General features: G+C 47.9%; 1 protein-coding gene across 3 annotated transcripts in view; it reads left to right on the top strand.

Moving 5' to 3' along the window:
* LOC147123145 (beta-1,4-galactosyltransferase 3-like) overlaps positions 1-22372 on the top strand; it is a 61667-nt gene extending 39295 nt beyond the window's left edge. For all 3 annotated transcript variants that reach the window (XM_086004167.1, XM_086004161.1, XM_086004174.1), the window contains exons 2-4: positions 20516-21191; positions 21634-21869; positions 22166-22372. In XM_086004167.1, the coding sequence (XP_085860293.1) occupies positions 20924-21191; positions 21634-21869; positions 22166-22357 (696 nt within the window). In that variant the 5' untranslated portion in view covers positions 20516-20923 and the 3' untranslated portion in view covers positions 22358-22372. The remainder of the gene's footprint in view (positions 1-20515; positions 21192-21633; positions 21870-22165) is intronic.
* The last annotated feature ends 3549 nt before the right edge of the window (positions 22373-25921 follow it).

Genomic DNA, 25921 nt, shown 5'->3' with positions numbered 1-25921 from the left:
TTTTCGCATTTTAGGAGGAAATGCATTTCTGTTTCAACCTCGCCGGCCAGACATTGATCGCATATTCTATTCTCTCTAGGCTGCCAGGATTTCTTGTATCTGCCTTTTTCAATTTCCAGTTGGTGGTCGCTTAGTCTGTACCTGGTGAGGGTCTGTCTCTGTTTTGTGTCTCTGATGGTCGTGAGGTAGTCTGCCAGTTTATATTCTCTTTTTAGGGCCCGGTAACATTCTAATCTGCTTTGGCTTTCGGTTATTTTGTTCCAATGTTCCAGGTAGGTTTCTTTGCATTGTTTAATGATTTGGTTCACTCGGATTGGTGTTTGGACGGCTGTGTTGGTCTGGGGCTGGTCAGGGTCCGGCTGAGTACTTAGTTTCAGTAGCAGCTGACTCAGGGGACTCTTTTCTGGGTTTAGCTCTTGGGTCTGAAAGGCTTTGAAATGAAGGGTGTCTGGGGAGCTAGATTTGAGGTGATTTAGGAAGTTTAGTGCTCGTTTTTGGATGTTTATTATCAGTGGGTATTGTTAAATCTGTGAGTTGTTCAAGTAATTAATACTCAGACTTAATCAGTAACAATAAAACAGGTCTTTACTGGTTGGAGGTAGGGACTATACATAGGTCTTTACTTCATGCCCACAGGCGGGAACTGAGGGGGATCAGTACCCACAGTACTATTTATACCCCTATGGCAAGGAGTGGTACTGCGTATCACTACGCCCAACAAGTAGTGCAGTCCTGTCCATAGGTTCAAAGTAGCACACATATTACATACACAACATTCCTCCCTTCCTAGCTTTACAGTCATCTCCCCATTTAACATAACGTAATAACATATATACATATATAACTTCAGGTTTACATAACAGAATAACATAGATACATAGATAACTTCATGTCAAAACAGATCACAGATTCAGTCTCTGCGGAAAACAGCTCACAGATTCAATCTCTGTGGTGGAGTCGGTTCACGTTGCTGGAGTGACTCATTCAATAGTCCTTCCATGGATTTAACAGTTTGAACTTCCGAACTGAATTGGCTCCGTTCGGAGGGACCACGTGTGTGATCTGGTAGAGGTAATAATGGTTCAGATGGGTCATCTTCTGTTTCGACTTTTCCTTTTCTGCTTCTTGGAGACTCTCTGGGCTCCACTGTCAGCTGCCAGCTGCATGCGCAGTTCCTCCTTCTCTCCCTCCTTTTTCCGTAGTAGAGCCACCTTCTCCCGATGTTCTGTAGACTTTCGGTGCTCCTCCATGATTTCTGTATGGTGGGAGTCGAAGTTACAAGTTGGGCAGGACAGGACATAGTAATATTCGGTGTCGTCCTGATCTAGGCCAGCGAGAGGGTCTTCTATTTCCTCCATACCCAGCTGGGCGTTAGCCAGCTTTTGTTCCAAGTCCAGACATCTTTCCTGAAGAGACTTCTTCATGCGTACCTCTTCATCCAGCTTTTTCTGGGCTTTCAGCAAGTCGTTTACTAATGACCTCATTTGAGATTTTACTACTTCAACTTCTTTTGGAGATTGATTGATCGGACTATTCAATCCCTCTACCGGAGCAGCTGTTTCAGCGGTCTGTTGTTCTACGTTGACGTGAGTCAGCGTACTTTTGGCATCCAAGGGCTGCTCTGTTGCAGTCATCTCAGTCTGTGTTGCCACCTCAGCTCTTCCAATAACCTTTGAGAGCTCCGAACCCCTTTCGTTTGAATATTGAAGTTCGTGTTCAAGTTTTTCCCATTTCAGAGTCCTGTCCTTCAGCATATGCAGGAGTTGGCTGACCGTTAACTCCTCTGACATCAGACGTTTTGTGTGCTCCTGTTCCATTTTCTCCATCAGCTGCTTCTGTTGTCTTTCCAGATTCTCCAACTCTATATCAAAGAACTCTTTCGTTGCACTCAACTCTTGCTCACAACGGCGAAGCATTTGTTCTAATTGCTGTTGTAGTTTGAAATGGAGTTGAGTTCGAGCCCGGTGTCCCTCAGAAATGGGCACATCAGTAGACTTGCCAGACTCAGAATCCACAGTTAAACTATGTTGTTGTTGCTCAGTGGAATTCTGTGCTGAAACTTTGTCTTTTGCACCTGAGTTGGGCTTACCATCATCCGTTCCAGAGTCTGGGCCGACTATCTTCACCGAGTTCTCACTCGTTATTGTTTGTAGGAAATGCCAGTCCATATTCATTTTCCTAATCCACTCCCGTCCTAGTAGTGGAGAACCTCCTTCAGATATCACATATAAGTCCATTATTTGACTGTCTTCGCCCTTGTGGACCACTGCAACCTCTATTTTCCCGATGGGGTACACTCTTTGCCCCGTGTATGTTTTCAATATAATCCCCGTATCCTGTAGGGGAATATGTTGGAATAACTTTCCGTAATCTTTCTTATTTATGACCGTCAATGCCGATCCAGTGTCCAATTCCAGTTTTACTTGGACTCCTTCTATCTGAAGAGTGACCCAAATTGTCTGGAGGTCTGCACCCTTACCAGCGTTGAGTACTCTTAAGCTAGCCAGTTCATTACTGCTAGCGTCTGAATCGGACTCCTGTTCGGTCACCTTGTGTACCTTTGCGTATTTTCCTTGCGGTGACTTCTTGTTGCTGGTCTTCTTCGCTAACCTGCATACTCTAGCTATATGTCCAAGCCTACCACAAGTTCTACATTCTTGGTTTTTAAACCAACACTGGTTCTGATCATGCGTTGTCTTTCCACAACGATAACATTTGCCAGAACTCACACCCAATTTGTGTGCACTGAGCTCCGGTGACCGTAGCTGCATTACTGCCGTGCCTCTCGCTGCGGCTTCGTGTGCTGCTGCCATAGTGACCGCCTTCTCAAGCGTCAGCTCATTCTCCTCGAGCAGTCGCTTTTGTGTATCCTGTTTAAATAAACCACACACAAATTTGTCTCAAAGTGCCTCTGTCAGTCCCGTTCCAAACTGGCAATATTTCGCTAATTTACGCAATTCCAGCAAATATTCAGCATTGCTTTCATGCTGTAGCTGCCTTCTGTCGTAAAATTTAAATCGTTCCGCTAGCATCAGCGGCGTGGGGTTTAGATGATCTTTCAGGACAGTAACAATCTCATCGAACGTCTTATCCGCCGGTTCATCTGGTGATAACAGGTGTTTCAATTGCCCGTATGTCTTTGCACCCATTAAATTTAATAATGTTAGAGCTTTATCTTGGTCACGAATTTTATTGGCCTTACAATAATTTTTTACTCTTTCAACATATATGGCCCAATCTTCGAGGTCACTATCAAAGGTGCTAATATTCCCGTGTTTAGGCATTGTAGATTTGCAATTTCTCAGATTTTTTTTTTTTTTTTACTGCTATCCAAGATGGCGGCTTCCCGCTCTTGCCGTCGTCCTCCGCCCACAAAATGGCGGTTTTCCCGCGCTTGGCGGTCTTCACCCGTCCCCAACGCCGTCTCCCTTCAGCCCCCGAGTGCGGCCCTTATCTTCGCCGCGATCGCCCGAGTGCGGCCCTTATCAGCGGATGCGATCGCTGGATCGTGAAGCGACTCTCGGCTCTTATCAGGAGATGCGATCGCTCCGTTGAAACGCCTCCCGCTCGAAGCGGCTCTCGCGCCCTATTCCTCCAGCTCCCCCAGCCCCGTTCGTGCGGCCAACGCGGTCGACTGCCTGTCGCGTCGCTGCCCGGCTCAGACAACGGCTTACCCACCACCAAGCTGGAGAAGAAGCTGACGGTCGCCGATGGAGGCTCTGAGGTCAGGATGTCTTCCAGTGGGGTGGAGAGGGTGGAAACCTCTCTGCAACGTCCTGGCTGTGGACGAAGCTGCCGTGGAGTGACTGCCGCAGGGTCCGAATCAGACTCGTCACCAGTGTTAAATCTGTGAGTTGTTCAAGTAATTAATACTCAGACTTAATCAGTAACAATAAAACAGGTCTTTACTGGTTGGAGGTAGGGACTATAGGTAGGTCTTTACTTCATGCCCACAGGCGGGAACTGAGGGGGATCAGTACCCACAGTACTATTTATACCCCTATGGCCAGGAGTGGTACTGCGTATCACTACGCCCAACAAGTAGTGCAGTCCTGTCCATAGGTTCAAAGTAGCACACATATTACATACACAACAGGTATCTGCCTAGTTCGGCTCTGCATGCATTTGTTGGCGTTTTTCTTTGGGTGCGAAGGATGCTTCGGCAGAATTCTGCATGTAGGGCTTCTATTGTGTGTTTTTCCCATTTAGTGTAGCTTTGGTGATTTAGCGGGCCCCATACTTCACTACCGTACAGTGCAATGGGCAGGATTATGCTGTCAAATATTTTGAGCCAGATTTTGATTGGGATTTGGATGTTGTAGAATTTTCTTTTTATTGCATATAGGGCTCTTCGGGCTTTTTCTTTTAGTGCATTCACTGCTATGCTGAAGCTCCCTGATGCTGTAATAGTTAGACCAAGGTAGGTGTAGCTCATAGTGTGTCCTATAGTGGTATCACTGAGGGTAAACTGGTATTTGTTTTCCTGACATCTGGGCCTTTTTTGAAAAATCATGATGTTGGTTTTCTTTAGATTTACTGTTAGAGCCCAATTTTGGCAGTATTTGTCGAGTAGGTCTAGTTGTTGCTGTAATCCCTGTTCTGTGGGAGACAGCAGAACCAGGTCGTCCGCATAGAACAGGGATTTCACTTCTCCATCCAGGAGACGGAGACCTGGTGACTCGCTTTGCTCCAGCATGTCTGCTAATTCATTTATGTATATGTTGAACAGGGTCGGGCTCAAATTGCAGCCCTGCCGGACGCCTCTTCTCTGGGTGAAGAAATCGGTGCGTTTGTCTCCAATTTTGAGCCCGCATTTGTTTTTCAGATACATTGATTTAATAAGGTCATAGACTTTGCCCCCTATTCCACACTGAAGAAGTTTATAATAGAGCCCTTCGTGCCATATAGAGTCAAAGGCTTTCTTGAAGTCGATGAAACAGGCGAATATTTTCCCATTTTTTGTTTGGTGTATATGTTTTTCAATGAGGGTGTGAAGGGTATAGATATGGTCGGCGGTGCGGTGTTATGGAAGAAAGCCTATTTGGTTTTTTCTGAGGATATTATGTTTGTTAAGAAAATCAAGTAATCTACTATTTAGAATACTGCAGAATAACTTCCCTAGACAACTGTTGACACAGATGCCGCGGTAGTTATTTGGGTCTGATTTGTTTCCACTTTTATATATGGGGGAGATTAGTCCTTGGCACCAGATATCGGGAAAACAGCCTGAACGTAATATGATGTTGAATAATTTGAGTACCGCACCCTGCATCTCCATATTGCTGAACTTGAGCATTTCATTTTTGATGTTGTCTGGGCCACAGGCTTTCTTTAGGTGGAGAGATTTTGTTTTTGTGGCCAGTTCTTTCCATGTGATTGGGGAGTCTAGAGGGTTTTGGTTGTCTTTAATTGTTGCTTCTAATGTGTGGAGTTTTTCTGTGACCTGATGTTGACTTGGGTTTGTTTCGTTTATTGGGATGTCTTTGTAGAGGTTTTCAAAATGTGTTCTCCAGATGTCGCCATCTTGGATTGGTAATGCTTGCAATTGTGTTGTACTCAGGTTATTCCACATTTCCCAGAATTGTTTTGGATTGGTGGAGTTTTCAATTTCTTCGAGTATTTTGTGGGTATAGTTTTGTGTTTTGTTCCTAATGGTGTGTTTATATCTTTTGAGGGTTTCATTGTATCTAGTACGTAGGTCCGGATTGTTTGGTTGGCGATGCTTTTGGTTTGATACTTTTCTCAGGTCTTTTCTGGCATTTTTGCATTCGTGGTCAAACCATTTCTTATTTTTATTTTGTCTTTTGTGACGCTTCCTCTTCTGTTTCACAAGGTCGGCTTTTACAGCTGCCTCATGGAAGATCATATTTATATCCTCTATGGCCATGTTTACACCATCTCTCTCTCTCTCTCTCTCTGTCTCTCTCTCTCTGTCTCTCTCCAATTCCAATTCCAATTCAAATGCTTTATTGGCATGAAAGTTTACAGAGAACCATATTGCCAAAGCTTACATAGCAAAAAGGTACAGTTTTCCAACATTCTGTAGGTGTCAATCGATTTGACATTTGTTGGGTACATACAATATTACTTTTAAACAATATTAATTTTAAACAGTCTTTCTACTTCATTTGGTACGTTCAATATTAATTTTAAACAGTCTTAATTTTAAACAGTCCTCAGGTTGTGACATGTTGTTACATATTTGGCCCCAAGGTATGGTCTGTCTCCTTCTCCCAGGACTAATCTCAATTTTGACAGGTCATCCAATTCCTTGAAATCTGGGGTTGTTTGGCTTAGCTTGTTGAATAATATGTTTCTTGATGTGTTGAATTTTTCGCATTTTAGGAGGAAATGCATTTCTGTTTCAACCTCGCCGGCCAGACATTGATCGCATATTCTATTCTCTCTAGGCTGCCAGGATTTCTTGTATCTGCCTTTTTCAATTTCCAGTTGGTGGTCGCTTAGTCTGTACCTGGTGAGGGTCTGTCTCTGTTTTGTGTCTCTGATGGTCGTGAGGTAGTCTGCCAGTTTATATTCTCTTTTTAGGGCCCGGTAACATTCTAATCTGCTTTGGCTTTCGGTTATTTTGTTCCAATGTTCCAGGTAGGTTTCTTTGCATTGTTTAATGATTTGGTTCACTCGGATTGGTGTTTGGACGGCTGTGTTGGTCTGGGGCTGGTCAGGGTCCGGCTGAGTACTTAGTTTCAGTAGCAGCTGACTCAGGGGACTCTTTTCTGGGTTTAGCTCTTGGGTCTGAAAGGCTTTGAAATGAAGGGTGTCTGGGGAGCTAGATTTGAGGTGATTTAGGAAGTTTAGTGCTCGTTTTTGGATGTTTATTATCAGTGGGTATCTGCCTAGTTCGGCTCTGCATGCATTTGTTGGCGTTTTTCTTTGGGTGCGAAGGATGCTTCGGCAGAATTCTGCATGTAGGGCTTCTATTGTGTGTTTTTCCCATTTAGTGTAGCTTTGGTGATTTAGCGGGCCCCATACTTCACTACCGTACAGTGCAATGGGCAGGATTATGCTGTCAAATATTTTGAGCCAGATTTTGATTGGGATTTGGATGTTGTAGAATTTTCTTTTTATCTCTCTCTCTCTCTCTCTCTCTCTCTCTCTCCAATTCCAATTCAAATGCTTTATTGGCATGAAAGTTTACAGAGAACCATATTGCCAAAGCTTACATAGCAAAAAGTTACAGTTTTCCAACATTCTGTAGGTGTCAATCGATTTGACATTTGTTGGGTACATACAATATTACTTTTAAACAATATTAATTTTAAACAGTCTTTGTACTTCATTTGGTACGTTCAATATTAATTTTAAACAGTCCTCAGGTTGTGACATGTTGTTACATATTTGGCCCCAAGGTATGGTCTGTCTCCTTCTCCTAGGACTAATCTCAATTTTGACAGGTCATCCAATTCCTTGAAATCTGGGGTTATTTGGCTTAGCTTGTTGAATAATATGTTTCTTGATGTGTTGAATTTTTCGCATTTTAGGAGGAAATGCATCTCTGTTTCAACCTCGCCGGCCAGACATTGATCGCATATTCTATTCTCTCTAGGCTGCCAGGATTTCTTGTATCTGCCTTTTTCAATTTCCAGTTGGTGGTCGCTTAGTCTGTACCTGGTGAGGGTCTGTCTCTGTTTTGTGTCTCTGATGGTCGTGAGGTAGTCTGCCAGTTTATATTCTCTTTTTAGGGCCCGGTAACATTCTAATCTGCTTTGGCTTTCGGTTATTTTGTTCCAATGTTCCAGGTAGGTTTCTTTGCATTTTTTAATGATTTGGTTCACTCGGATTGGTGTTTGGACGGCTGTGTTGGTCTGGGGCTGGTCAGGGTCCGGCTGAGTACTTAGTTTCAGTAGCAGCTGACTCAGGGGACTCTTTCTCTCTGTCTCTCAATTCAATTCAATTCAATTCAAATGCTTTATTGGCATGAAAGTTTACAGGGAACCATATTGCCAAAGCTTACATAACAAAAAGTACAGTTTTCCAACATTCTGTAGGTGTCAAACAATTTTGACCTTCGTTGGGTACATACAATATTAATTTAAACAATATTAATTTAAACAGTCGTTGAACATCGTTGGGTACATTCAGTATTAATTTTAAACAGTCCTCAGGTTGTGACATGTTGTTACATATTTGGCACCAAGGTATGGTCTGTCTCCTTCTCCCAGGACTAATCTTAATTTTGACAGGTCATCCAATTCTTTGAAATCTGGGGTTGTTTGGCTGAGCTTGTCAAATAATATGTTTCTTGTTGTGTTGAATTTTTCGCATTTTAGGAGGAAATGCATCTCTGTCTCAACCTCGCCGGCCAGACATTGATCACATATTCTATTCTCTCTAGGCTGCCAGGATTTCTGGTATCTTCCTTTTTCAATTGCCAGTTGGTGGTCACTTAGTCTGTACCTGGTGAGGGTCTGTCTCTGTTTTGTGTCTCTGATGGTCGAGAGATAGTCTGCCAGTTTATATTCTCTTTTTAGGGCCCAGTAGCATTCTAATCTGCTTTGGCTTTTGGTTATTTTGTTCCAATGTTCCAGGTAGGTTTCTTTGCATTGTTTAATGATTTGGTTCACTCGGATTGGTGTTTGGAGAGCAGTGTTGGTCTGGGAGTGGTCAGGGTCCGGCTGGGTAGGAGTACTTAGTTTCAGTAACAACTGACTCAGGGGACTCGTTTCTGGGTTGAGCTCTTGGGTCTGGAGGGCTTTAAAATGAAGGGTGTCTGGGGAACTAGATTTGAGGTGATTTAGAAAGTTTAGTGCTTGTTTTTGGATGTTTATTATCAGTGGGTATCTGCCTAGTTCGGCTCTACATGCATTTGTTGGTGTTTTCCTTTGGGTGCGAAGAATGCTTCGGCAAAATTCTGCATGTAGGGCTTCTATTGTGTGTTTTTCCCATTTAGTGTAGCTATGGTGATTGAGTGGGCCCCATACTTCACTACCGTACAGCGCAATGGGCAGGATTATACTATCAAATATTTTGAGCCAGATTTTGATTGGGATTTGGATGTTGTAGTGTTTTCTTTTTATTGCATATAGGGCTCTTCGGGCTTTTTCTTTTAGTGCATTCACTGCTATGCTGAAGCTCCCTGATGCTGTAATGGTTAGACCAAGGTAAGTGTAGCTCATAGTGTGTCCTATGATGGTATCACTGAGAGTAAACTGGTATTTGTTTTCCTGACATCTGGGCCTTTTTTGAAAAGTCATGATGTTGGTTTTCTTTAGATTTACTGTCAGGGCCCAATTTTGGCAGTATTTGTCGAGTACGTCTAAATGTTGCTGTAATCCCTGTTCTGTGGGAGACAGCAGAACCAGGTCGTCCGCATAGAACAGGGATTTCACTTCCCCATCCAGGAGACAGAGACCCGGTGACTCGCTTTGCTCCAGCATGTCTGCTAACTCATTTATGTATATGTTGAACAGGGTCGGACTCAAATTGCATCCCTGCCGGACGCCTCTTCTCTGGGTGAAGAAACCGGTGCGTTTGTCTCCAATTTTGACACCGCATTTATTTTTCAGATACATCGATTTAATAAGGTCATAGACTTTGCCCCCTATTCCACACTGAAGAAGTTTGTAATAGAGCCCTTCGTGCCAGATAGAGTCAAAGGCTTTCTTGAAGTCAATGAAACAAGCGAATATTTTCCCATTTTTTTGTTTGGTGTATATGTTTTTCAATGAGAGTGTGAAGGGTATAGATATGGTCGGTGGTGCGGTGTTTTGGAAGAAAGCCTATTTGATTTTTTCTAAGGATATTATGTTTGTTAAGAAAATCCAGTAATCTACTATTTAGAATACTGCAGAATAACTTCCCTAGACAACTGTTGACACAGATGCCACGGTAGTTATTTGGGTCTGATTTGTTTCCACTTTTATATATGGGAGAGATGAGTCCTTGGCACAAGATATCGGGAAAACAGCCTGAACATAATATGATGTTGAATAATTTGAGTACAGCACCCTGCATCTCCATAGTGCTGAACTTGAGCATTTCATTTTTGATGTTGTCTGGACCACAGGCTTTCTTTAGGTGGAGAGATTTTGTTTTTGTGGCCAGTTCTTTCCAAGTGATTGGGGAGTCCAGAGGGTTTTGGTTGTCTTTAATTGTTGCTTCTAATGTGTGAAGTTTTTCTGTGACGTGATGTTGAGTTGAGTTTGTTTCGTTTACTGGGATGTCTTTGTAGAGGTTTTCAAAATGTGTTCTCCAGATGTCACCATCTTGGATTGGTAATGCTTGCAATTGTGTTGTACTCAGGTTATTCCACATTTCCCAGAATTGTTTTGGATTGGTGGAGTTTTCAATTTCTTCAAGTCTTTTGTGGGTATAATTTTGTGTTTTGTTCCTAATGGTGTGTTTATATCTTTTGAGGGTCTCATTGTATCTAATACGCAGGCCTGGGTTGTTTGGTTGGCGATGCTTTTGGTTTGATATTTTTCTCAGGTCATTTCTGGCATTTTTGCATTCGTGATCAAACCATTTCTCATTTTTTTGTCTTTTGTAACATTTCCTCTTCTGTTTCACAAGGTCGGCTTTTACAGCTGCCTCATGGAAGATCATAATATCATCTATGGCCATGTTTACACCATCTCTGGTGATCTCATATAGATTTTCTTTAAATTTTGATATTTTACTTGAGATCAGGTGAATTTAGTGCTGTGATGAATTTATCTCCACTGTCTGGGGCCCATCTGTATGTCTGGTTTAGTTTATGTAGCTTACTGTGTTCCTTTTTTGTGTCTGTAGTTTGGGCAGAAAGTTTAAGGTACACATTTATTTGGTTATGGTCTGAGAGGGGGGATTGCTGCCTGACAGTGAATGCGTTGATATCGCAGGGGTCCATGTCAGTGATTGTATAATCCACCACACTAGACCCAAGAGTTGAGGAATATGTGAGTCTCCCTAAGGAGTCCCCTCTGAACCTACCGTTAACTATGTACAGGCCTAAGGCTTGGCAGAGTTGCACTACCTCCCTGCCGCTTTTATTTATTTCACAGTCAAGGTTGTTCCGATTTGTGATGGCTGGTGTGACATATATAGGGGTCTGGCCAAACACATGGTTGTTGCCCTGTGGGTCTATGAAGTCAGGTTCACATCCGGTCCTTGCATTTAGGTCCCCACATAGTAGCACCTTTCCTTGGGCCTGGAAATGGCTGATTTCCATGTGGAGAGTTTCAAATAACTCCTCTTCAAAATATGGCGATTCTATTGGAGGTATGTAGATCGCACATAAGTAGACATCTTTTTTAGCTATTCCTATATTTTTATCTAATTTTAGCCATACATGTGATTTCCCCTGTTTTACTGGTGAGATGTGTTTGTCCAATTCTCCTTTATACCACACCAAGATTCCCCCGGAGGTTCTGCCCTTGCGTATCTTAGTGTTCTTTACTGAGGGCACAATGATTTTATGGTACATTGGAGGACAGTGGGTGGGCACGTCCTTTTGACACCATGTTTCTGTTAACACAATTATATCAATGTCTTTTATAGATTTTAGGAATTCAGGGTCTGTACTCTTCAGCCCAAAAGTTGAGGAGCGGAGACCCTGGATATTCCAGCAGCTTATGTGGAAAGAACGCATCTATATAGTTCAAAAAACAAAGCAAAATGGACCTATTTTGTGGGACGGGTGTGAAAACACTAGTTTCTATAGATGTACAATGCTAAATGACGATTTAGTATAAATTTCATAAGGCATGCACATACTGCTACCTAATAATAGTAATATAACAATAATAATAATTTAGTACATTCCTATCCTGTTTTCCATCAGGGTGCTTATCATCGTCATGATCTTTCTCAGTTCTTGGTTTACAGTCGCCTGTGGTCTAAAGGGGGGTCTGGGGTCAGGTACAATAGCACGGTTCTGTTGCTGGTTTTTTATAGGGGGGTGGGGGACAGTGGTGGTCCTGTTTGGGTTAGGGCTCCCATTGGCAGAGGGGGTGGGAGGGGTGCGTCCTTTGGCAGTGTTTGAGGTTTTTTGCGAAGATCCACACCCGCTGTTTGAGTAGATGTAATCCGTCATAGAGGTCCCATGTGTTGATGTTTGGGTGGTGTGCCAGGTGGACGTTGGGGAGGGCAGCACATCCCATGTCGATCTCCCTGTTGGTGTTGTGGATTACATAGGCTAGGGTGTCCTCTCTGGGCAGTAGAGTGGAGATCACAATCCGCGCTTCGGGGAATGCCATGCTGGCCTTCTCTGCCATCCTGCTCACTGCTCTAGCAGTGCCTTCCCGTAGGGTGTGCAGGTCGTTTGTGCCTGTGTGGATCACAAGCCATTTTGGGCTTCCAAGGGATTCTCTGTTCAGGATCTTCATTGCTTGGCCTGTGGTGCTGCACCGTTTTTTCAGGACTTGCTGACCTGGGAACATCCTCTGGGGGTCCAAAAACTTCCCGTTGGAGTCGGTCAGCAGGACCGCCTGAGGGGCTGGCTTTTCAGACTGGGTAGCAGTAGTCTGGGCAGGGCTCGACTGAGGGCTGGTTGTTGACTGAGTTGCTGGGGTAGGCTGTGTGACAGGAGGGGGGTTTGGGACCTGCGGTGTGTTCCTGTTCTGGTCGCAAGGCAAAGAGGGTGTGGCATCCTCGTGTGGGGGGACATCCAACGGGTTCTGTGTCCCTGCGTGTGTTTTTGTGTCAGCCGGTTGTTGGACCTTAAGGGGTTTGTGTTGCCTGCTGAGTTCATTTTTCTGCCTTTCTACGGCCTCATTCATTTTGTTTAGCTGAGTACGGAGTTCTTTGATCTCATTTCTTTGCCCCTCCACGATCTCTCTCAACTCGTGGATGGTGGACTCGTTTTCCGTTTTCAGCTGTTTGAGCTCCTCCTTCGATTTCTTGGCCTGTGTTTCCCTGTATTCATTGAAATCGAGTTCTAACATGGACAGACTCCCCTTCAGCAGTTGGTTTGCGCTGAGAGGTGTGGGAGGGGTAGAGATGGCCAGGGTAGAGATGGCCAGGGAGGTGTGTGTCTCTGCTGGACTCTCTTCTTCTTCCTCTGCTTGGCTCTCTTCACCCTCTGTTGGGCTCTCTTTTGCCTCATTTCCATAGGTCCTCTTTTCGCCCGACTTAGCTTTCAACCGGGGAAATTCCTTTTCAAAGGAGCCCAAATTTTCCACATTCCCCTGTATCATGATCTTTCCTTTGTTGTAGTAGCTTATAGTTAGCAGGGGGTCATCTTTATCTAGATTTCCATCTTTACATATTTTCAGTCTGCCTCCCTTGCCAATACCTTCACTGAAGACGTGTGCGTAATTTTTGTATAAAGTATCCTTCCATGAGGGAACGGAGTCAGTGTAGAATATGAGGTGGTTCTTCTTCCTAGTCCCTTTCTGATTGACATAGTCAACGTAGAGGACCTCTGGGTTATTTTGTAGTGTTTTATCCTTGTGTTTATCCTTTGCCCTTTCACTTTTGCAATGCTCAGGATATATCACTTCCCTGCTCTGTGTCATTGCAGTCGTTTGGTTTTGCCGTAGCTAGATAACTTTTTTTTTTGTTTTTTTTTCTCTGTCTCTCTGTCGTCTGGCTCTCTGTCGTCTGGCTCTCTGTCGTCTGGCTCTCTGTCGTCTGGCTCTCTGTCGTCTGTCTCTCTGTCGTCTGTCTCTCTGTCGTCTGTCTCTCTGTCGTCTGTCTCTCTGTCGTCTGTCTCTCTGTCGTCTGTCTCTCTGTCGTCTGTCTCTCTGTCGTCTGGCTCTCTGTCGTCTGGCTCTCTGTCGTCTGGCTCTCTGCCGTCTGGCTCTCTGCCGTCTGGCTCTCTGCCGTCTGGCTCTCTGCCGTCTGGCTCTCTGCCGTCTGGCTCTCTGCCGTCTCGCTCTCTGCCGTCTGGCTCTCTGCCGTCTCGCTCTCTGTCTCTCTCCTCCCCATGCTATATAACTGTTGCTTTGTGCCATATGCTCTGTTTCCTACTTCCTTGTTCATTCACTGACCCTTCTTCCAGACCGGTAACAGCTGAGTCTACAGGTGCTGGGTGCCAAGAGGCTCTCCCTCAATGGGAAACAAGCTGGGAAGGGAGCGGGGAGAGAGAAAGAGTTAGAGGGGGAGAGACTGAAAGCTTGGGTGAAGCGCCTTATCTTTAAGCACCGTCGTTAGCATTTCCAAGTAAGGCTGTAAATGACTGAACAGGTGGCAGACCGGGGACAGGGAGAGCTGACAAACCAGGAACAACTCGACCGGGACACTGGAGCTGGGGAATATCCTGGGACACTGGGGCTGGGGAATATCCTGGGACACTGGGGCTGGGGAATATCCTGGGACACTGGGGCTGGGGAATATCCTGGGACACTGGGGCTGGGGAATATCCTGGGACACTGGGGCTGGGGAATATCCTGGGACACTGGGGCTGGGGAATATCCTGGGACACTGGGGCTGGGGAATATCCTGGGACACTGGGGCTGGGGAATATCCTGGGACACTGGGGCTGGGGAATATCCTGGGACACTGGGGCTGGGGAATATCCTGGGACACTGGGGCTGGGGAATATCCTGGGACACTGGGGCTGGGGAATATCCTGGGACACTGGGGCTGGGGAATATCCTGGGACACTGGGGCTGGGGAATATCCTGGGACACTGGGGCTGGGGAATATCCTGGGACACTGGGGACGGGGAATATCCTGGGACACTGGGGACGGGGAATATCCTGGGACACTGGGGACGGGGAATATCCTGGGACACTGGGGCCGGGGAATATCCTGGGACACTGGGGCCGGGGAATATCCTGGGACACTGGGGCCGGGGAATATCCTGGGACACTGGGGCCGGGGAATATCCTGGGACACTGGGGCCGGGGAATATCCCGGGACACTGGGGCCGGGGAATATCCCGGGACAGTGGGAGCTGGGGAATATCCCGGGACAGTGGGAGCTGGGGAATATCCCGGGACAGTGGGAGCTGGGGAATATCCTGGGACAGTGGGAGCTCACAATCGATCATGCCCTCATCGTGGGTCAGTCTGAGTACAGACAGGAACAATTTGTACCTTTTTTATGATCGTTGATCCAGCTCGCCTGCTTGCGATGCTTGACTGAAAGATATGAATAGGGGATTCCATTCTCTGAATGATTGTGAAATGTCGATAAACTTGTTTGTCAGGAACGCGCCTTGTTGGGTCCCTCACTACTGCATTGTGTGTGTCGCTAGATGTGTCAGCCTTCAATTTTTTTACTCGGGTCTCCAGAGTGGGACTTGAACCCACAACCCTCTGAATCAGAGGCGAGGGAGAGAGTGTGCTAAGGTGGGATCGTGAGTTGTGAGGAGGATGCAAAGAGGCTTCAAGGCGATTTGAGTGAGTGGGCAAATACATGGCAGATACAGTATAACGTGGATAAATGTGAAGTTATCTACTTCGGTAGGAAAAACAGAAAGGCAGAGTATTATTTAAATGTAAGAAATCACACAACACCAGGTTATAGCCCAACAGCTTTATTTGAAATCACAAGCTTTCGGAGCACTGCTCCTTCGTCAGGTGAAGTGGAGAGATGCATAAAAACACAGCTTATATAGTCAGAGAATAATGCCAGATGTTTACAGGTAATCTTTCCAACTGCCATTTATCACACCTCGGCAGAAACTGATAGCCAAGTTCCGCACCCATGAGGACAGCCTCAACCGAGATCTTGGGTTCATGTCACGCTACATGTAACCCCACCTGACGTAGGGTCATCCAGACTCGAGTTGCCATTGGCTTGTTCTCTCCACACAGATGCGGCCGGACCTGCTGTGATTTCCAGCAAAGAAAATGTTTTTTTGTCTTTTTTTGTTTTTCATACAGACCCCAGCATCTGCAACATTTGACCCCTTGTGACCCCACCTCATTGTTCTTTGATGTAATGTTTTCCTGACTGACCTGTTTGGACACCATTTACACCTTTGATTGCTGTGATTATCTCTCTGCCGAGGTGTGATAAATGGCAGTTAGAAAGATTACCTGTAAACATCTGACATTATTCTCTGACTATATAAGCTGTGTTTTTATGCATTTCTCCACTTCACCTGACGAAGGAGCAGCGCTCTGAAAGCTTGTGATTTCAAATAAAGCTGTTGGACTATAACCTGGTGTTGTGTGATTTCTTACATTTGTCCACCCGAGTCCAACACCGGCATCTCCACACCATTATTTAAATGGTGATAGATTGGGAAATGTTGATGTACAGAGGGACCTGGGTGTCCTTGTACACCAGTCACTGAAAGCAAACATGCAGCCCTGTGAATTTTTCCCCTTCAAGTATTTCTCCAATTCCCCTTTTGAAAGTTACTATTGAATCTGCTTCCACCGCCCTTTCAGGCAGCGCGTTCCAGATCACAACAACTCGCTGTGTAAAAACAATTCTCCTCATCTCCCCCTCTGGTTCTTTTACCGATTATCTTCAATCTGTGTCCCCTGGTTACCGACCCTCCTGCCACTGGAAACACTTTCTCCTTATTTACTCCATCAAAACCCCTCATGATTTTGAACACCTCTATTAAATCTCCTCTTAACCTTCTCCGCTCCAAGGAGAACAACCCCAGCTTCTCCAGTCTCCCCACATCACTGAAGTCCCTCATCCCTGGAACCATTCTGGTCAATCTCCCCTTAACCTTCTCTGCTCTAAGGAGAACAACCCCAGCTTCTCCAGTCTCTCCACATCACTGAAGTCCCTCATCCCTGGAACCATTCTGGTCAATCTCCCCTTAACCTTCTCTGCTCTAAGGAGAACAACCCCAGCTTCTCCAGTCTCTCCACATCACTGAAGTCCCTCATCCCTGGGACCATTCTGGTCAATCTCCCCTTAACCTTCTCTGCTCTAAGGAGAACAACCCCAGCTTCTCCAGTCTCTCCACATCACTCAAGTCCCTCATCCCTGAAACCATTCGAGTAAATCCCCCTCTTCACTCTCTCCGAGGTCTTGGCACCCTTAATGTATGGCCGTGCACCCAAAAAGGAAAATTAAAGGCAGCATTGTTTGAGAGGCATGTGGGGAAGCTGGACGAGATGAGGAAATGAGTTCCCCACCCTCTTGTGACGTTGCCCAGTGTACATAACCACTCCTTCAAAAACGACTTTGCTCTGTGCTTCACCCTTGATCTGACTCAGAGAACAAAGCTCGTTTTGTTCCCATCCGGGAGCTGTACTTGAGAGCTCCTGCATTGGGCGCTTCTCCAACAGTTTGCGGAAAGGCTGCCTCTCATCCTTGATGGGGTCAGTTCAGTCCCTCCAAGCTTGGGCTGCCTGGGAGTGGGGTGGGGCGGGGCGGGCGGCTATTGATGGGGGAACACCGGCACCAAAACTTGACGTCGAGTTGCATGCAAGGAGCACTCCCTCAGTACCGCCCCTCCGACAGTGCGGCGCTCCCTCAGTACCGCCCCTCCGACAGTGCGGCGCTCCCTCAGTACCGCCCCTCCGACAGTGCGGCGCTCCCTCAGTACCGCCCCTCCGACAGTGCGGCGCTCCCTCAGTACCGCCCCTCCGACAGTGCGGCGCTCCCTCTGTACTGACCCTCCGACAGTGCGGTGCTCCCTCAGTACCGCCCCTCCGACAGTGCGGTGCTCCCTCAGTACCGCCCCTCCGACAGTGCGGCGCTCCCTCAGTACCGCCCCTCCGACAGTGCGGCGCTCCCTCAGTACCGCCCCTCCGACAGTGCGGCGCTCCCTCAGTACCGCCCCTCCGACAGTGCGGCGCTCTCTCAACCGGTTTCCTTTAAGGGACCATGTCCAAATTGATTTTGACAGTTCTGCTCTCTGTTCTACAGCACCGAGGTGCTGCAAACACTGACTAGCACTGCACAGAGGTGCAGGGCTGCACCCGGGCTCTCCCATGACTCCCTCCATATGCTCATGGAGGGAGTCACAGCATGCAGGGCGGTCCTCTTCCCTTCCCATGGGCGGAAGAGACCTCCCCAGGAGACCAACGCAGCCTGGTTGCACGTTGCCCAGGAGGGCACAAGCAGGGATGTGGTCAGGAGGACCAGGCTGTAGTGGCGCCAACCTTTCAATGATCTCAGTAGATCACAAAACGTTACTGCAAAGCCACACTCAACCTCATCCCGCTGTGCCACTCATCAAATCCCCATCACACTGCCTTCCCTACCCTACTCCTGAACATCCTTACTCGCACCAACTTACCTTGCACCTCCACCCATCCCTCTCTATCTATATTATCACATCCCCATCTCACTAGCCACCCCTCACACTCACCCTCATCCTAGTCCAATCATACCAACTAACAACACACAAGGGTAGGCACTTGGGTGTTTTATCCAATGTTCATGTAAAATTTCTGTTAATGTGGTGTCAAAGCATTGAAACCTTTATTTTCAACACTTTGCGTTCTTGAATAGATCTGTGTGCACCTTTTTGGAAGTAGTTTAGTGAGTTGCAGTGAATGGCGAGACATAACGGTAACCCCCGCAATGGCGATGAGTGTGAAAGGAATGGCTTGGGCATTGTAGGGATGCTTTATGGTGTTGGTGTGGGGTGGTGCCACCCTGGTGCATCCTGTGGCAACCAGGGTGTACAGCGTCAAGTGAAGTAAATCTGGCCATGGTGAGGCCATCCCTGGCCTCCTGGGCAGCAATATGGTCGGGTGCTGATGTCCTGTGCAGCATCAGTTGACTGCGGAGAAGGTTGGTCTTGTTGTTGGTGCTGCTGGTGTTGGAGCTGATCGTGGTGCGATTCTGAGGACCAAGGTGATATAGTTTCAAGGGCACCGATGCTGATGGAATAGATGGCAGGTGAGGTTGGAGATGACAGAAGCGATCTGTCGACGGTGAGAGAAAAAGACGGACTCGCCTTTCCCCACCTCGGGACGTCCCAAAGCGCTTCACAGCCAATTAAGTGCTTTTTTTGAAGTGTGGTCACTGTTGTGATGTGGGAAACGCGGCAGCCAATTTGCGCACAGCAAGCTCCCACAAACAGCAATGTGATAATGACCAGATCATCTGTTTTTGTTATGTTGGTTGAGGGATAAATATTGGCCCCAGGACACTGGGGAGATCTCCCCCTGCTCCTCATCGAAATAGTGCCATGGGATCTTTTACATCCACCTGAGAGAGCAGATGGGGCCTCGGTTTAATGTCTCATCCGAAAGACGGCCCCTCCGACAGTGCGGTGCTCCCTCAGTCCCCCCCCCTCCGACAGTGCGGCGCTCCCTCAGTACTGCTCTGGAGTGTCAGCCTAGCTTTATGTGATCAAGTCCCTGGAGTGGGACTTGAACCCACAACCTTCTGACTCTGAGGTTGTTCCAATGAGGTGACACTGGATCGAGAGTTTGCTCCAAGCACTTGCAACCTGCATAAAGCTCAATCTGTCTTCCAAATGCAGTAAGCAACAGCCTCTGAGCTTGGAAAGTGAACAGCTGTGAGATGGGAGCTTTTATAGCACATTTGCAGCTGTCAAGTAATGAGATGGTACCCTGGCCATTCAACTCCCGCCCTGCTTACCAGATGTGATCCCTGAGCAGCGTCGACCCTGTGGGCGACCTGGTAAAATGTAAAGGTGAACTCGAAATACTTGTTAATGGGCTGTTAACAAGGTCATTATGATCTGAATTACTGCACCCGTCGCTGTGTGTCGGGTCTGTTCAGCCCCGACAGCGGAGTCCTGACCTGCCACCGGACGCGCCAGCTCACCCTCCCCACACACCACCCCCCCCCCAAAAAAAATTTCCCCCCCCCCCCCAAAAAAAAAACAATTCCCCTCCCCCCCCCCCCCATAATCTCTCAATCTATCGATCTCCACCTTGGATATACTCAGCGACTGAGCATCCACAGCCCTCTAGGGCACAACATCCAGTCCATTTGGATTGTGTACAGTGGGAGTGATGGGAAGGGGTTTGGGTCCATTGGGATTGCGTACAGTGGGAGTGAATGGGAAGGGGTTTGGGTCCATTGGGATTGTGTACAATGGGAGTGAATGGGAAGGGGTTTGGGTCCATTGGGATTGTGTACAGTGGGAGTGAATGGGAAGGGGTTTGGGTCCATTGGGATTGTGTACAGTGGGAGTGATGGGAAGGGGTTTGGGTCCATTGGGATTGTGTACAATGGGAGTGAATGGGAAGGGGTTTGGGTCCATTGGGATTGTGTACAGTGGGAGTGAATGGGAAGGGGTTTGGTCCATTGGAATTGTGTACAGTGGGAGTGAATGGGAAGGGGTTTGGGTCCATTGGGATTGTGTACAATGGGAGTGAATGGGAAGGGGTTTGGTCCATTGGGATTGTGTACAGTGGGAGTGAATGTAAAGGGGTTTGGGTCCATTGGGATTGTGCAGAGTGGGAGTGAATGGGAAGGGGTTTGGTCCATTGGGATTCTGTACAATGGGAGTGAATGGGAAGGGGTTTGGGTCCATTGGGATTGTGTACAATGGGAGTGAATGGGAAGGGGTTTGGGTCCATTGGGATTGTGTACAGTGGGAGTAAATGGGAAGGGGTTTGGGTCCATTGGGATTGTGTACAATGGGAGTGAACGGGAAGTGTCCATTGAAATGCTAAAATTTCAGGATGGGAGCGTGTTCTTCATGTTCAATGTGTTTCTGCCTTCTCAGATTAATGGATTCATTACCGAACTCGTGCCTTTTTGGATAACTGGTGCCCGACTGATCCCGAAATACCAACAAGTGCCTCACAGTGTGCCTGACCAGTATGTGCCCAAGGACCATCTCTGTTAGATTTTTTGAAGGATGTGCTAACCCCACATAGCGAATCTGCTTCCCCCGCAATGCCGTAATAAAGTCACCGTTATTTTAAGCAGGCATTGGGAAACCAGGGAGGCGAGGACCTACTCGAGAGTGCTTTGAACTGGTCTAACCTCAGGACTCGGATCCAAGAGGATACTTCAGGGACAAGGGGGGGGGGTGGGGGGAGGGCTATGGCCAGCTGACGGAATAGCGAAACTCTCAACGCGGGAAAAGAACCTATTTATTTTTCTACCGTCCAATAATCCCAGCCGCACAATGCCGGCAAAACCTCTCGCCAAAGTACATTACCTGGTGCTGTTCCTCTGCGTGCAACTGATGGTGATCGTGCTGCTCTACCGGGAAGGGTCGCGCCAAAGGGTGGCCTACTTCATCGGGATCCTGTGGAAAGGAGGGACCTCGACGACTGCCTTCCTGCGCAACGCCTCGCGAGCTGGAGACGTGTACTACAACCTGAGTCACATCGTGCGGCCGGTTCTCGGTGAAGATGAGCTCCCTTACTGCCCGAAGACCTCGCCATATCTAGGTAACCGAGGGTGGGGGCGGTGGGGTGGCGGACACGTTAATGGTGGTGGGGCGTCTTGGAGAAAGGACGTCGGGTTGGAGGGGGGTGTCTTTGGTTCTGCTTCAGGAATCGCCCTATCAACTCGGGCTAGAGGTTCAGGTCCATGGGCAACCTGGCTACCAATCTTGGGGGCAACCTGGCTGGATGGGCCTCCTCCTGTTCCTGTGTAACAGGCTCGAGGGGCTGAATGGGCCTCCTCCTGTTCCTGTGTAACAGGCTCGAGGGGCTGAATGGGCCTCCTCCTGTTCCTGTGTAACAGGCTCAAGGGGCTGAATGGGCCTCCTCCTGTTCCTGTGCAACAGGCTCGAGGGGCTGAATGGGCCTCCTCCTGTTCCTGTGTAACAGGTTCGAGGGGCTGAATGGGCCTCCTTCTCTTGCTAAGTTGCTATTTCCTTGTCCGTAGGGGGTCCGCTTCGTGTGAGCTTCCCCAGGGACCTCACGATGGAGGAGGTGGAGAGGAAGAACCCCTACGTGATGCCGGGGGGGCAGTATAAACCGCCGGATTGCGAGTCGATGTACAGCACGGCCGTTGTCATCCCGCACCGGAACCGTGAGCAGCACCTCAAATACCTCCTGTACCACCTGCACCCGTTCCTACAGCGGCAGCAGCTCAACTACGGGATTTATATCATCCACCAGGTCAGTCACCCCGGCGATTGAAGCGGTTCGGGCGCTCGGTCTCTGTGTCGCTCTCTGTCTCTGTCTCGCGCGCGCCGCTCACTCTCCGCCGCTCGCTCTCGCGCTCTAGTTTGGGATTGAGTTGGGGAGTTGGGCCTGTTTTTGGGGCGGGTGCAGAGGGCGATTGTTGGATCTGAAAGTTGCGACAGTGGACGGGCATCTATTGCCGTTTCACCTCACCACCGTCCCCCAGGCCTCTGACCCCGCACTAACCCCTGCACTCTCCTCTCTCTCTCTCTCTCTCCCTCATGGAGCAGGCCGGGAACTATACATTCAACCGAGCCAAGCTGCTGAACGTGGGCTTCAAGGAAGCCATGAAGGAGGCGGACTGGGACTGCCTCTTCTACCATGATGTGGACTTGATTCCTGAGGATGACCGCAACCTCTACACGTGTGAGAAGAATCCCAAACACGCCTCCATCGCCATGGACAAGTTCGGCTACAAGTAAGCAGAGGTCGTCGCTCCCTCGGAGCGGGGCAGGGTCGTGTCAGTACTGAGGAAACGCAGTACTGAGGGAGCGCCGCACTGTCGGGGGGGCGGTACTGAGGGAACGCCGCACTGTCGGAGGGGCGGTACTGAGGGAGCACTGCACTGTCGGAGGGGCGGTACTGAGGGAGCGCTGCACTGTGGGAGGGGCAGTACTGAGGGAGCGCCACACTGTCGGAGGGGCAGTACTGAGGGAGCGCCGCACTGTCGGGGGGGCTGAACTGAGGGAGTGTGGCACTGTCGGAGGGGCAGTACTGAGGGAGCGCCGCACTGTCGGAGGGGCTGAACTGAGGGAGTGTGGCACTGTCGGAGGGGCAGTACTGAGGGAGCGCCGCACTGTTGGAGGGGCGGTACTGAGGGAGCGCCGCACTGTCGGAGGGGCGGTACTGAGGGAGCGCCGCACTGTCGGAGGGGCAGTACTGAGGGAGCGCCGCACTGTCGGAGGGGCGGTACTGAGGGAGCGCCGCACTGTGGGAGGGGCAGTACTGAGGGAGCGCTGCACTGTCGGAGGGGCAGTACTGAGGGAGCGCCGCACTGTCGGAGGGGCGGTACTGAGGGAGTGTGGCACTGTCGGAGGGGCAGTACTGAGGGAGCGCCGCACTGTCGGAGGGGCGGTACTGAGGGAGCGCCGCACTGTGGGAGGGGCAGTACTGAGGGAATCCCATTGCGCGCGCAACATGTCATCGCTGACGCGCATGTGACCAACCCCCTAAACTGATGTGCCTCGGTCCACTGCAGCCCCCTGCTCAAGGATGATTGGCAGCAAACTGTACCCCAGGACAAGAGGGGGAGGGATGGATTCGGGGGCGGGGGTGGCACTGATGGAATGGGGTTCCCGGGGAGGGTGGGTGGGGAAGGACCAGAAGATGCTGCTTTCAACCGAACTGGTCTCGCTTGGGGTGAATTAATCAAATCAAATCAAATCAACTTTTATTTTCATTGTTAGTGCACAAGTGCAGTACAAGGAGATGTAGGCTTGCGGCTCCCGAGAGTGTACATTTAGATTAAGACATTTAAACATTCAACATTCATTTGACTTGTAATACATTAACATAAACATAAGAAAGTGCATTGGCGGATGTGCAGGCTTTAGAGTTTATTTGTGGAGTTCAGTAGGATGACAGCCCTGGGAAAGAAGCTGTTCCTAAATCTGGTCGTACATAGAAACATAGAAGATAGGAGCAGGAGTAGGCCATTCGGCCCCTCGAGCCTGTTCCGCCATTCAATGCGATCATAGCTGATCATCCAAATTCAGTACCCTGTCCCTGCCTTCGCTCCATATCCCTTGATCCCTTTAGCCTTAAGAAATATATCTAACTCCTTCTTGAATATATTTAATGAACTGGCCTCTACTGCCTTCTGTGGTAGAGAATTCCACAGGTTCACCACTCTCTGGGTGAAGAAATTCCTCCTCATCTCAGTCCTAAATGGCCTACCCCTTATCCTTAGACTGTGACCCCTGGTTCAGGACTCCTCCGCCATCGGGAACATCCTTCCTGCATCTAGTCTGTCCAGTCCTGTCAGAATTTTAACAGTTTCAAAGAGATCCCCTCTCATTCTTCTAAACTCCAGCGAGTACAAGCTCAATCGACCCAATCTCTCCTCATACGTCATTCCTGCCATCCCAGGTATCAGCCTGGTGAATCTTCGCTGAACTCCTTCCATAGCAAAACATTCTTCCTCAGATAAGGCGACCAAAACTGCACACAATACACAAGATGTGGTCTCACCAAGGCCCTGTACAACTGCAGCAAGACATCCTTGTTCCTGTACTCAAACCCTCTCGCTACGATGGCCAACATACCATTTGCCTTCTTAACCGCCTGCTGCACCTGCATGCTTACCTTCAGCGACTGGTGCACAAGGACACCCAGGTCTCGTTGCACTTCCCCTTCTCCCAATCTATTGCCATTCAGATAATCTGCCTTCCTGTTTTTGCCACCAAAGTGGATAACCTCACATTTATCCATGTTATATTGCATCTGCCACGCTTTTGCCCAATCACCCAACCTGTCCAAATCATCCTGGAGTTTCTCGGCATCCTCCTCACAGCACACACGCCCACCCAGCTTTGTGTCGTCTGCAAACTTGGAGATATCACATCTAGTTCCCTTGTCTAGATCATTAATATATATTGTGAATAGCTGGGGTCCAAGGACCGATCCCTGCGGTACCCCACTAGTCACTGCCTGCCACTTGGAAAAAGACCCGTTTATTCCAACTCTTTGCTTTCTGTCTGCCAACCAGTTCTCTATCCAAGTCAATACCTTGCCCCCAATCCCATGTGCGTTAACTTTGCACGCTAATCTCTTATGCGGGACCTTATCGAAAGCCTTCTGAAAGTCCAAATACACCACATCCACTGGTTCTCCCTTATCTATTTTACCAGTTACATCCTCAAAAAATTCCAGTAGATTAGTCCAGCATGATTTACCTTTTGTAAATCCATGTTGACTTTGTCCGATCCTGTCACTGTTTTCCAAGTGCTCTGCTATTACACCTTTTTATAATGGATTCTAGCATTTTCCCCACTACCGATGTCAGGCTTACCGGTCTATAATTCCCCGTTTTCTCTCTACCACCTTTTTTGAATAGTGGGGTAACATTAGCTACCCTCCAATCCATGGGTACTGTTCCAGATTGCATCGAATGTTGGAAGATGATCATCAATGCATCTACTATTTCTAGGGCCACTTCCTTAAGTACCCTAGGATGTAGATTATCAGTCCCTGGGGATTTATCGGCCTTCAATCCCATCAATTTCCCTAACACCATTTCCCTACAAATACTGATTTCTTTCAGTTCCTCCCTTTCATCAGTCCCTATGTTCCCCAACATCTCTGGGAGGTTATTTGTGTCCTCCTTTGTGAAGACAGAACCAAAATATGTATTTAATTGGTCAGCCATTTCTTTGTTCCCCATTATAAATTCCCCTGATTCTGACTGCAAGGGACCTATGCTTGACTTCACCAATCTTTTTCTCTTCACATATCTATAAAAGCTTTTACAGTCAGTTTTTATGTTCCATGTTAGCTTACTCTCATATTCTATTTCCCCTTTCTTAATTAATCCCTTTGTCCTCCTTTGTTGAATCCTAAACTGCTCCCAATCCTCAGGATTATTGCTTTTTCTGGCCAATTTATATGTCCTCTCCTTGGATCTTATGCTATCCCTAATTTCCCTTGTTAGCCACGGTTGAGTCACCTTTTTTGTTTTATTTTTATGCCAAACTGGGATGAACAACTTCTGTAGTTCATCCATGCGGTCTTTGAATGTTTACCATTGCCTATCCACCGTCAACCCTTTGAGTGACATTCCCCAATCAATCCTACCCAACTCGCGCCTCAGACCATCGTAGTTTCCTTGTCGACTCTTGTTTGTTCTGTTGGGGTTCACTAGATTGATTCCTGGGATGAGAGGGCTGTCCTATGAGGAGAGATTGTGTAGAATGGGCCGATACTCTCTGGAGTTTAGAAGAATGAGAGGCGATCTCATTGAAATGCGTAAGATTCTGAGGGGGTTTGAC

Source organism: Somniosus microcephalus, chromosome 2, assembly GCF_052327205.1.
Source record: "Somniosus microcephalus isolate GS21.2 chromosome 2, FLI_Smic_1.0, whole genome shotgun sequence".
NCBI lineage: Eukaryota > Metazoa > Chordata > Chondrichthyes > Squaliformes > Somniosidae > Somniosus > Somniosus microcephalus.
Note: the sequence above shows the minus strand (reverse complement) of the source record. Positions and strands in the feature narration are given on the sequence as shown.